General features: G+C 49.7%; 1 protein-coding gene across 1 annotated transcript in view; it reads right to left on the bottom strand.

The window, feature by feature from the left end:
- lrp2a (low density lipoprotein receptor-related protein 2a) overlaps positions 1 to 12,914 on the bottom strand; it is a 74,723-nt gene that overhangs the window by 53,527 nt on the left and 8,282 nt on the right. The window contains exons 4-17 of the mRNA XM_030342698.1: positions 12,665 to 12,781; positions 11,200 to 11,310; positions 10,929 to 11,042; positions 10,347 to 10,463; positions 9,206 to 9,349; positions 8,578 to 8,697; positions 7,987 to 8,115; positions 6,875 to 7,044; positions 5,098 to 5,321; positions 4,424 to 4,630; positions 3,564 to 3,766; positions 3,055 to 3,195; positions 2,173 to 2,376; positions 795 to 987 (exon numbers count right to left, since the gene is read on the bottom strand). Coding sequence (XP_030198558.1) covers positions 795 to 987; positions 2,173 to 2,376; positions 3,055 to 3,195; positions 3,564 to 3,766; positions 4,424 to 4,630; positions 5,098 to 5,321; positions 6,875 to 7,044; positions 7,987 to 8,115; positions 8,578 to 8,697; positions 9,206 to 9,349; positions 10,347 to 10,463; positions 10,929 to 11,042; positions 11,200 to 11,310; positions 12,665 to 12,781 — 2,194 coding nt within the window. The remainder of the gene's footprint in view (positions 1 to 794; positions 988 to 2,172; positions 2,377 to 3,054; positions 3,196 to 3,563; positions 3,767 to 4,423; positions 4,631 to 5,097; positions 5,322 to 6,874; positions 7,045 to 7,986; positions 8,116 to 8,577; positions 8,698 to 9,205; positions 9,350 to 10,346; positions 10,464 to 10,928; positions 11,043 to 11,199; positions 11,311 to 12,664; positions 12,782 to 12,914) is intronic.

The following is a 12,914-nucleotide window of genomic DNA, read 5'->3' as shown; positions in this document are numbered from 1 at the left end:
TACAATTTCCAACTTTTGCTGAAGATAGACAGAGAATTCTGCTAAGCAGCACTGCTTTCTATGTCCTTTTCCCGGCTAAAGCAGCTACTTAGTGTTCACCACAATACCGACCTTCACTCTGGACTAATCTGGGCTGTTGGACCAAGAGTTCTTACGACTTTGTAGCAATTGGAAATAACCTGTTCTAAATACGGACTGCGCTTGTCAGCTTGGGGGGGGGTTTGTGTGGGAACACTTTATGAATGGTCTGAGTATTACCGTACTAATTCAATACGGAAACCATCAGGTGGGAAGGGGCCAGTTTAGCTCACATTTAGCTTGTTGTCTCCAAACAGGATGATATCTTTAGGGATATGACGATATGATTACAACATCATTATTGAATCAATTGATTCTGCACCAGACACAATACTAATTTACACTTTCTGACACGGCAGAGTGATTGTGGCTAGACACATGAGAGAGATGGAGGGAGGGAGGGAGAGAGGGAGGGAGGGAGGGGGGAGAGAGGGAGACAGAGGGAGGGAGGGAGAGAGAGAGAGAGAGACAGGATGGAGGGAGAGAGGGAGTGAGGGAGGGGGGAGAGATGGAGGGAGAGAGGGAGGGGGGAGTGAGGGAGGGATGGAGGGAGATAGAGGGAGGGAGTGAGGGAGAGAGAGAGGGAGACAGAATGGAGGGAAGGAGGGAGGGAGGGAGGGAGGGAGGTATGAATCACCCAGCCTGTTTCATTCATCCGTAAGAGGACCCCGTGGTTCCTCCAGGGGGTATCAGGGGGGTAATGAGGGGGTATTTACCCCAGGACGGGATGCACCACGATGGACCTGGGGTTGTTCAGGTTGCGTACGATGGCCCTCCTGGACTTGTCGGCGAGCCTCATCACTGATATGCTCCTGTAGCGCGGGTCCGTCCAGTACAGGTTCTTAGAGATCCAATCGTAGGCCAGGTCCTCCACTCCTTCCACCCGATTGGCTGCCAGTATCTCCCGGCCTGTGGGGATCAAAGCGACGGGGCCGGAGTTAAACTCGCCCAGATGAAAGAGGAACACATTTAAATAAATAGAACGTCAGCTTGCATTTTCCCCCCGCGTAGTCAACGACAACCGGAGCTGGCCCCTAAAACAACTGGACCAATCAGAGCCGCTGATATTCCTTTCTTGTGGGAGGGGGAACGACCATGTTTGTGTTATGTACTTCCTTGTTTCTTTGGTTCTGGGAGAAGTTGCATAAATAGGAGATGAAATGTTTGTGTGTTTGTGAATTTGTGAGTGTTGGTGAGATAGTGGTGTTCCGCATGACTTTGACCTGTTGATGAGTTGATCTCCTCTCTGCTGACTGTGCTGAGTTCCCTCCTCCCCCCTCCCCTCTCCTCCCTTCCCCTCCCCCCTCCCACCGGTATCAGTAAGCCTTATCAACCCCCCACCTCCAGCACCTCTTACTCCCACAATAAGCTGCATTGAATCACATGGCAGAGCTCTCTCCTGGGAAGAAGGTTTACACTCTGCGACGTAAACACAAAAAATATCTTCGGTCATGATAGTCCATGGTACGAGATTACGGCTGGGATTATCATATTGTGGTTCTGTAAGTATTCAGGGTCACGGTGTACAAAACACCCCCTGTCATGCCCTAACAGAGATGGCGCAGGCATCGCTAGATGAGATGGAAAGTAGAAGAGATGTCCTCAAACTGCTTGTAAACATCGGTGTGTGTGTGTATTCAGCCTACTGGGTTTCTAAAGGCCATGGTGTATGTAGATATTCTATGGTTGTGGGTCTAGATGTATAATTTCTTAGGTTGTGGCTTCAGGTGTCAATAGTCTATGGTTTTGGGTCTAGGTGAAGATTTTCTATGGTTGTGGGTCTAGATGTAGATATTCTAGGGTTGTGGATCTAGATGTAGATATTCTATTGTTGTGGGTCTAGATGTAGATATTCTAGGGTTGTGGATCTAGATGTAGATATTCTTTTGTTGTGGGTCTAGATGTAGATATTCTATGATTGTAGGTCTAGATGTAGATATTCTATTTCTGTGGGTTCTAGGTGTAAATATTCTATGCTTGTAGTTCTAGGTGTAGATATTCTATGGTTACTCAGACCCCTAATGCTGCCCCTCAAAGCCATACACTGGAGGTCACCCACTGGAGGTCACCCCCGCCGATGTGAAAGGTCCTTACCAGTGCCGTCCACGTTCTGCTTGTAGATGATGTCCTTGGACGTGTCCGAGAAGAAGATGGCGTCGTCGGCGGAGCTGTAGTCCACCCCCACGAAGTAGGACGGGGGGCCGGTGATGGGCAGGATGATGTCCTCCTGGGTGGACAGGTTGAAGGGGATGCCCCGGACGGACAGCTGGCTGGAGAACAGCAGGAACTGACGCACACCTGGGGAGGGCATCCAGAAGACCCAGATCATCCATGACATCCGATCCAGACAATCCAGAAACATCCACAACATCTGATCCAGATCACCCCATCAATAACATTTAGAAAATCCATAACATCCAGATCATCTATCACATCTGATCCAGACCATCCATAACATCCACATCATCCCTCACATCCACATCATCTATCACATCTGATCCAGACCATCCAGATCATCCCTAACATCCAGATCATCTATCACATCTGTTCCAGACCATCCATGACATCCAGAAGACCCATAACATCCAGAAGATCAAGATCATCCATAACATCCTGAAGACCCATAACATCCAGAAGATCAAGATCATCCATAACATCCTGAAGACCCATAACATCCAGAAGATCAAGATCATCCATAACATCCTGAAGACCCATAACATCCAGAAGATCAAGATCATCCATAACATCCTGAAGACCCATAACATCCAGAAGATCAAGATCATCCATAACATCCTGAAGACCCATAACATCCAGAAGATCAAGATCATCCATAACATCCTGAAGACCCATAACATCCGTACCATCCAGATCATCCCGATGACCCATAACATCCAGGAGATCCATAAACTCCAGATCATCCTGATCACTCTTCAAGCCTGTATTTATAGAGTCACGGTCCTAACGTGCTTCTCTTACCGACGCATCTCTTCCCGTCGGCGTGCAGGTCGAAGCCCATGCGACATTTGCAGCGGTAGCCGAGTCCCCCGTTGTCACTCCTGTGGCTCAGGACGCAGATCTGCTCACATCCTCCTCGGCCCAAACCGCAGGGATTCGATACTAGGGATGCAAAAAACAAAAATAACATTTGACCAAAACAGAAAAAAAGCACTATTTTCCATACAAACCTCAGGGAAACTGGAGGCAAATATACTACAGTGGTCCTGCGTCACTGGTTGAGAATTTGTTAACACTGCCATGGTAAGGGGTTCAATTCCCGCTGAAGGCACCCATGCTGAGAATGTATGCGCTCAAATTAATGTTGGCTTCAACCAAATGGCATCGATTTATATCCATAATTGAGATGATCTCTTGCCAAATGTTGGTCGATCTTAATCTCTATTTTAATGAAGGACAGTCAATGAATGGTTAACTAGGAAGCCAATGAAAACAGATACTTGGTTTATAAATGGAGCAGTTCAGCTTACCATAGGGCTGATTCAGGCTGTGAATGACTGCTAATCCGTGCGGGATCTGAGATGTGGTGTAGACAACTTGAGGATTTCTGTCATTGAATTTGTTGGCTTTCATCACGGCCATCTTGGTCCAGTCCGTGTAATAAACGTTGTGTTCGAACAGAGAGAGGCCAAAGGGATGCGGGATGAGAGATCCTCCATGAACCACCGTTTTACTGAAAGAAGGGGAAAGGAAAATAAGAGGTAATGTTATAAGTAGGGCTGGGTAAAAAAAAATATTTAATCGATTTTGGATAGATTTCATTAAAATTTTGCAATATCAATTCAAAGGGCATGTGATCGATTTTCTTTTCTTTCTTTTTTTGCCTTAATGAAATTTGCAGTGATGGAATGTTGTAGTTCAAGTATACTTTTACTTGCAATTCCTTTCTAATTTCAAAATTGCACTTTTGAGACTTGAAAAAAGTTTTGTTTACAGCTCAAGTTTAAACTGTCCAATTTACAAGTTTGCACTTAAAACCTGTTGTTTAAGGTGAAGAGAATATCGAAAGTATATTTGTATTTTGTAACACAGTTGAGCCATTTTAATTATTTAAGAGCAGATTGAATCGAATGGAATCGATTAGTGATTAATCGATTTAGAAGCTTATGAATGGAAATGGGATCGATTTAGGAAATTGGCCACGATACCCAGCCCTAGTTATAAGTACAGAGAACTTGATTGACAGGTTGATGCAACCGCCAACGGTGGTCGCCCCGTTTCAAATCATTCTCGCTGTCATTCATCCATTTAATTACACACAGAAGTCAAAGTGCAAGATTAAAAGAAATGCAAGAGAGACAGTCTTTGTGTTTCTGAGGTGTCTCTGTACCGATGGAGCCCGTCATAGGTGGCGGTTTCCAGGTAGTCGTATAGGCTGTCCACCCAGTAGACGCGCTGGGCAGGGATGTCCACGGTAATCCCAGCCGGCCAGCCCAGTTTGCTGCGGATGATCCCGTAGCGGTTGCTGCCGTCCATGTAGGCGCGCTCCAGACCCGGCTCCCCGTTCACCGCCTCCCAGTCCGAGAAGAACATGAAGCTGGGGGAGAAATGCCAAAAATGTAGCGGGTAAAAAAAATGTAATCTCTTGCGCATTTCCTCTTTCAAACGTGCTCTTCACAGACCTGTGCCCTGAGAAGGATTACGCTTTGATACTCAAAACCACAGATTATTTTTTTTAAGGTTGGGGGCGGGGGGGGGGGGGGGGGGGAGAGGGGGAAGGAATATTACCTCCGTAATTGAACATTCATTTATGCTTAGCAATTTAACTGCAGCCATCTGGCACTGCCTGACCCCCCCTGCCTGACCCATCGCCCGAAACGATACTATTGGATTACAATGAGGGTCATCACTTTGCTCCACACTAATCCAGCCTGGGCAATCTGCTCATCTCACACACACACACACACACACACACACACACACACACACCGCCTTTATCCGGCGCCGTCGGAGCGTGGAGCAGATACTGTACACACTGGGGGGGCTGTCGGGAGGCGCTCTTACCCAACGGTGGGGTCCAGGGCGATCCCCCGGGGTTTGCCCAGGTTCTCCGTGATCAGCGTGAGCCGGTTCTGGCCGTCGAAGTCGGCCACGTCGATGCGGCTGACGCTGGACTCGACCACGTAGAGCTTGTTGTTCACCCAGTCCACCGCCAGGTCCTCCGGGTTGTCCACCGACACGTTCAGGACCACCTCGAAGTTGGAGCCGTCCAGGTCCACCGAGAACACCTGCCAAACACAGCGTCGTTTGGCGCCAGGGTATCGAGTTCATGCCATAGCGTCCTTACTGTACCGACAGCGGCATATCGTTTCTCTTTCTTTCTTTTTTTTATGATTTATTTTTGTATTTTTATGCTGTATTATAGATTGAGATAGACAGGAAGATATGGGAGATAGAAGGGAGGACATTGAGGCCCAATCCCATTTCTACCCCTTACCCCTTCCCCTTACCCCTCCCCCTTGTTTTGAAGGGGTAAAGGGAAGGGGTAAGGGGTAGAAATGGGATTGGGCCTAAGCAAAAGACCATGGGCTGGAACTCGAAACCGGGACACTGTGATCAGGACTGAGCCTTAATGGTACTGTTTCTCTTTCTTCTGCCAAATGTACATAATGCAAGTCACTTTGGATAAAAGCGTTTGCTAAATGCCATAAATGTATATGGAATAGCGGACGGGGGATGGAACGGTTAAATGTGTTGCCATTGACAACATCGACGCGACACCGTTCCGCCCGGCTGGGTTGGACTGAGCTCCTTTAGGGTGGCGATAGGAAGGGTTTGCTCAATGCGCTGGCACTTCTCAGACGCCACTAATACCTCAGGCTTGAAGCCTTGGCAGGGCCCCGGCCAGTGCCCCTTACAGCTCAGCGTATTTTGGAACTCTACCCACGCGTCTAAAAAGCAGGATTTTCTACTGACCTGGTTAAAGAGAAATCGAATCTGGGAAAATGGCCCTGGCAGTTTACCCCCGCTGGTTACATTCACATGCCCCTTTTGCCACTGGCCTACTTTTAATCCGCTGACATGCCACCATTAAGGTGGCTGATGTGTAGATACCGGGGTCTCTGGCGTCTCGGCCCAGCGGCTGCGGTTCAGACCGCCGGGAGGCCGAGGTGAAGACTGACGACCGAAGCCCAACGGTCAAAGAATGCATATAAACCCAATCAGCCGTCTGGAATCAAACACTGCCCATTACTTAGGGCAAGCTTGGGTTACAAAAATTGCACCCTGGTATGTGAGCGTCGTACAAGCATATCAGAAGGGGTTTCAAGATTAGGCAATTTGGATTCCAGGAACCTTTCCCCCCTTCCTTCATTATGTCCCAGTCTCAGGGGAGCCGGCATCTCTCTCTCTCTCTCTCTCTCTCTCCTCTCTCGCTCTGTTTCTCGCTCACTCTCTGTCTGTCTCTTCATTGAAGTGTCAACAGCGTTGCTGATTTCAATTGATAACTAAAGTCATTTTTGGCCCTCCTGAGAACAGTGAGTAGATTCATGCTCAGTGCGTCAATGGACTACACTCCAGTAGTGAGGTATGTTCAGTGGCCAAAAGTGTCTGAGTTCGATCCCCAATGTCTGCAGTTTACCTGCAGACACCCTTGAGCATCCTGGAACCTATACCTGCTCCTTAAGGCATCTTAAATCACTTAAAGCAAGTCGCTTCTGACAAAATTAATAAAGTCCCACTGGGTAGCATTGGGCCCCGCTCAGTCAGCAGAGGGAGAGTTCCAGAATTGCTTCTAGTAGCAGGTAAATCGGACCAACTGGGACGTGAGTCGAGTTCCTACCTTGTTCTGGATGGTGTCGGTCCAGAAGATCCGGCGCAGGAGGTAGTGGTAGTCCACGCCCACGGCCGCGCCTCGGTTCTGGGAGTGGATCAGCGTGCGCAGGTTGTTCCCGTGGAGGTCTCCTATGAGCAGGTCTCGGCCGTCGGAGAAGACCAGAGAGGGGACTCCGGCTACAGGGGGACAACATCGGGACGTCACACGTGTTACAAATCGGTCACGCAACGTAGAGCTTCACATTCTCTCCATCACCTTTCTGTATTCAGTGTACATTTACATTTAGGCCATTAAGCAGACACTTTTGGTCCTTCATTCATTCACATTTATACATCGGATTCAACCTTGCAAGACGAAAGCCAGCTTGTCGGGAGCAGACAGAGTTAGGTTTCTCGCTCAGAGACACCACGACAAACAGGTAGGTGGAGCCGGGGATCGAACGAGCAGCCTTCCGTTTGGAAGTCAACCGATCATGCATCACTTTTATCCACCGTGTTGTGCAGTTAATTCAGATACAGGTCATGAAAGAGGCGGTAGGTTCTCGGATACTTTACTCCAACAACTGTGTTCAATGCTTCAGCAGGTCGGACGCTGAGCACAACCCAGAAGGATGCCCAAGTCTGAGTTAGGACCACTGAGCCGGGGGTGTACTGTATTTGTCGCTGACGACGGACTCTCTCCTGGCTACCAGGCCCACGCTAGGAGGCAGAGAGGTCTGCCTCTCGGTCAACACTCATTCTCCGCTCCACAAAGGCCAGAGACGGACTGAAACAACACTGGGTGTGAAACAGAGGCTCTCAAAGTAGAGCGGATGTTGGGTGGCATGCACAAATACACACACAGAGACAGACGCACACACACAGACACACGCATACACACACAGACGCAGACGCGTGCAGACACACGCATACACACATAGACACACACACACACATGCAGACACAATCATGCACACGCACACAAACTTACACATGCATGCACACATACACAAACAAGCATATATAAATATATTTAAGATTTTAATATTTATATATATATTTAAATGAATATATTCAATCATTTCCATTCAATCATTTCCAAGACTAATGATATATATATGTATATATTATGGGCCTCACAGGAGACGTTGGCTCTGCAGTATCGGTGCTGCTCCAGGACGTAGTCGGCCCGACAGCTGCAGCGGTGGCTGCCCACGCGGTCCTCACACAGCTGGTCACACACCCCCCACATGGAGCAGTCATCGAAGTCTGGAGGAGGAGGAGGAGGAGGAGGAGGAAGAGGAGGAGGAGGAGGAAGAGGAGAACAACAACAAGAACAAGGGGACGACGAAGAAGAGGATGAGGAAGAGGAAGAGAAAGGATATCAAGAGGAAGAAGAAGAGGAGGTAGAAGAAGATGAGGAAGAGGAAGAGAAAAGGGAAGAAGAGGAGTAAGTAAGAGAGGAAGAAAGAATAATCTCATTTTTAGACCTGTTTTGTGTTGTGTTTGTTACTGAGGTTTATGCTTAAATTATATATTATTAAATAAATATTTAATCATCTAATAAATCATCTTCCATACATTTGCATTACTGCACACCCACTTGATATCCTAACCTTAGAGTTTGACCCTGTTTTAGATGTTTCTGGCCGTGTTTGAATGAGACAGAGAAGGAGCTGTGAGTGTCTGAATGAAGTGTGTGTGGTGGCGAGGACTCAGGATCCAACGCACCCACGCAGGAGCGGCTGTCGTTGCCGTTGACGACGTAGCCTGACGGACAGGAGCAGACCCCGCCCTCAGGAGACGCATGGCAGCGGTACTCACAGCTGAGAGACGCACACCTCCAGATACCTGACACGCACACACACACACACACACAAACCCAGGCAGAAAGACACACACACAAGCGCACCACACATACACATACACACACACACACAAACCCAGACAGAAAGACACACACACACACACACACACACAAACAAACCCAGGCAGAAAGACACACACACAAGCGCACACACACACAAACCCAGGCAGAAAGACACACACAGAAGCGCATACACAAAGGAATATTTACACTTTATTAAAGATGATATCCATCTATTTTTTTCAAACAATTGAACAGACATGCAGACAGACAGACAGACAGACAGACAGACAGACAGACATGCGGCCAGACAAACAGACAGACAGAGGGATAAGCCGTCAGACAGACAGGCAGACAGACAGACGGATAAGCCGTCAGATAGAAAGGCAGACAGACAGACAGACATGCGGCCAGACAAACAGACAGACAGACAGACAGACAGACAGACAGACAGACAGACAGACAGACAGACAGACAGACAGTTGTACTGACTGCAGTTGCGTCCGGCGGTGGTGTTGGTCTCGTCCTCTCCGTAGGGGCAGTGTGCGGAGCCATCACACAGCTGGTCCGTGGGGATGCACTGGCCTGACGAGGGACACGCCCACTCCCCGGGGTAGCACTCCTGGGGCACGTTGTCTGCACACAGGAGTGGGCAGAGTGAGCAGGGTCAGCAGAGTGAGACATGAGGTGGGGTCACTGGGAAATGTCAAGCATGATCGCTATGGCATTTCAAATATGAGCAGTATGACAAAACATGGGCAAACTTAAATACCACACACTTTGGTCAACAGTGGTCAACAATGGGTATGTGTGTGTGTGTGTGTGTTTGTGTGTGTGTGTGTGTGTGTGTGTGTGTGTGTGTGTGTGTGTGTGTGTGTGTGTGTGTGTGTGTGTGTGCGTGCGTGCGTGGGTGCGTGTGTGTGTGTGTGTGTGTGCGTGGGTGCGTGTGTGTGTGTGTGAGACTAACACACACAAGTGATATCTCTCAGAGGAATGCAGTGCAGAACTCACTGCTGTGAGTGCGGCCTACACAAACTACTGTCCCCTTAAATCATCGTGGAGGGTGGCAGAACATTGGGGGGGGGGGCTGTGTGTGGGGGCTTTGAGGGCTTTGGGGGGTCCCGGGGCCCTTCTTTTAAAAACACACACACGCTCTTCTCGCTGCGTGGAGGAATTCTAAAGCGCCGTCTAGAGGGCTGGGCCGCGCTCTGCCACAAAGGGGCGTCTGAATAACACACTCAGGCGGAGGGCAGAGGTAGCGCCCTGCTAGCCCAGAGCTAGCCCGGAGCCTGGTAATGCGAGGCTAACTCCTTCACTAGCACAGTGTCCTTCATGACAAGTGGTGTACGGTATTACCCAAAGTAGCAAACAATGCCCCGAGTGCATTCGTCCTTAGAACCGGCGACCCTGCCGACAGCGTTGCCAGATTGGGCCCCGATTTCCCTGCCCAATCTGGCAACCCTGGCTGCAGCGTTGCCAGCTTGGGCGGGAAATCGTAACAACACTGCCCGTGCCGGAAGAAATCTGAGGGGAACAGATCCTGTGTTTCTGGGTCCCGCAGCGTTTAAAAGCCTCGGAACACCGAACGCCTAGAGTGTGTTTGCAATTGAAGTGTTTCGAAACAAAGTCGTACCGCAGCCTCTCTCGTCGGCGTTGTCTTCGCAGTCGTCCTCCCCGTCACATAGCCACACCTGGTGGATACAGCGGCCGCTGGGGCAGCTGAAGTAGCTTCCTCTGCAGGTGGGGTACGCTGCCAAGGGGAGAGGCAAAGGAGAGGACTTCCAGAGTTTAGAGTGCCTCTCGCAACAGCAGCGACGGTATCCAAGACAGAGATCAACAGGGATCAGAATGAGAGAACTGGACAAAGTGGGGGAGAGGAGGGGGAAAGGAGGGGAGAGGAAAAGAGGGGAGGGAGAGGAGGGGAAAGGGGAAGGGAGAGGAGGGGGGAGAGAATAGGGAAAGAGAGGTAGGGAGAGGGGGGAGGGGAGAGGACGAGAGGAGAGGAGCGGAGAGGTGGGGAGGGAAGTGGAGTGGGGAGGAGAGGAGCGGAGACGAGAGGTGGGGAGAGGACCAAAGTAGCAAAGGGGAGTGAAGGGAAACAAAGAGGAGACAGTGGAGAGGAGAGAAGGGCAGAGGGGAGGAGATATAGGAGCGGAGGGGACAACAGAGGAGAGGAACGGAGGGGAGGGCGAGGGGGCAGAGAAACGTTACATACTGCAGTTCTGCTCGTCACTCCTGTCCCCACAGTCGTCGTCGTGGTCGCAGACGTATCTCTGCGGCACGCACTCTTCGTTGCGACAGGCAAACTGTCCGGTACTGCAGTGCTGCGCTACAAAGTGACAGAGGACAGGAAGACAGGAGGACAGAGGGAACCATCATTCCCCCAAAAATGCACCACACTATGGGGAACATTGTAGCCGAGAGCAACCCGGCCTTGGGGGCTTGTGGAAGTGTTTGTAGCAGAGGTTTCCGCTGTGTCCTCTTACTGCAATTGGCCTCGTCAGACCCGTCCCGGCAGTCGGCCACCTGGTTACAGCGCTGGGTGCGGTTGTAGCACGCTCCGTTAGCGCACCTCAGCTCCGTGCACTGCGGGTAGTCTGGAACACAGAGCAGTGAGCGGGGCCTCAGTGTTAGCAGACGCTGACTCAACATACAGTAGCCTCGATCCACTTGGTTCTCAAATGCGGTGCTTTAAATATTCGCTGTTGGTTAGAGAGAGAGGGCCGGACTATCAGATACAGGGGTTCAGCGCTCCATCAGACTCCTGATGGAAGGATATCTGTTTCCATTATACGTAGTTTCGTAACATGTTAAAGATATTACTTTGTCAAATTGTCGATCAAAAAACTATTTTTTTTATTCTCCTTGCTTTGATGCTGTTCTTCTTGTGATGTTGTTATTCTTGTCATAGAGAGAGAGAGAGAGAGAGAGAGAGAGAGAGAGAGAGAGAGAGAGAGAGAGAGAGAGAGAGAGAGAGAGAGAGAGAGAGAGAAATATATAGAGATATATAGAGATATTATTATTTCTTCACATATTCCCGAGGTAGACTGTAGCGTAGACTATGGAGATTGAAACCATTACCTTCTGGCTGGGTGACCATCACCCCATAACCATTAGATCAACCCGGCCGTTTGCCGATTCAAACTACACTCCACCTCGCTAATAGGAGCATTAGCGTTCGGGGTCTGCTCCTTCACGTGAAACAGTGGGTAACCGAATATTTCATACATTTCTACATGACTGGCATTTCTGTGAGCTGTGGGTCATTAGTTTAGAACAGGAAACTGTGCAATGTCATAGCTAAGACCCTGGCAAAGAACGGCACAAAGGGTCATTCTTAGTGGTAACATCCCAGAACATGTGCCAAGCTAATGCGGAGGATAAGGGACGTTTACCATTAACACCAGTAACAGCCACAGCATTCTTTATGAAATTGTGAGATTACCGTAGTGTACTCAGTTGTGCAGCCACCATGTCCGCACAATAACCAAATAGCAGCTGAACCTCAGCTGGACTAATCCACAAAGGAATCTGCAATCAACCTCTGACAACAAGAAGTATATTGTGGCCCGTTCTGTCAGTCAGCGAGCCTCTTAATCTTAACAAATTGATTAAAATGCCAGAGGAGAGAGAGGGGCAGCGAGAGAGACATAGAGGGGGGAGAGAGAGAGGAAGCAAGAGAGAGAGAGAGAGAGAGAGAGAGAGAGAGAGAGAGAGAGAGAGAGAGAGAGTGATTGGGAGGGAAAGGGGAGGGGGGTAAGAGAGAGAGGGAGGGAGAGAAAGGGAGGGGGAGAGAGAGCAAGAGCAACCGAAAGAGAGAAAGGGAGTGAGAAGAGAGAGTGAGACAGACGGAGCGAGAGAGAGAGAGAGAGCGAGAGGGGGAGCGAGAGAGAGAGAGAGAGGGGGAGAGAGCAAGAGAGAGAAAGAGAAAAGCAAAGGAGGAGAACTCACGGCATCCTCTTTCGTCCGATCCGTCTGAGCAGTCCGGCAGCAAGTCGCAGCGGTATTCATTGGGGACACACGCTCCGTTGCCGCACCTAAACTGTCCGCTGGTGCACGTCCGCTCGGCTGGAGACGGAGAGAGAGCCACACGGGACCTGCTGTTTACTGTTTAGCACTCGCGACTTATGGAGAGTTCAGAGAAGCCTTGTTATGGAGCAGGAGGCCGGGACTGGCCCTCTAGGTAAGCTGTTGAAGCTAG

Source organism: Gadus morhua, chromosome 20, assembly GCF_902167405.1.
Source record: "Gadus morhua chromosome 20, gadMor3.0, whole genome shotgun sequence".
NCBI classification, from domain to species: domain Eukaryota; kingdom Metazoa; phylum Chordata; class Actinopteri; order Gadiformes; family Gadidae; genus Gadus; species Gadus morhua.
Note: the sequence above shows the minus strand (reverse complement) of the source record. Positions and strands in the feature narration are given on the sequence as shown.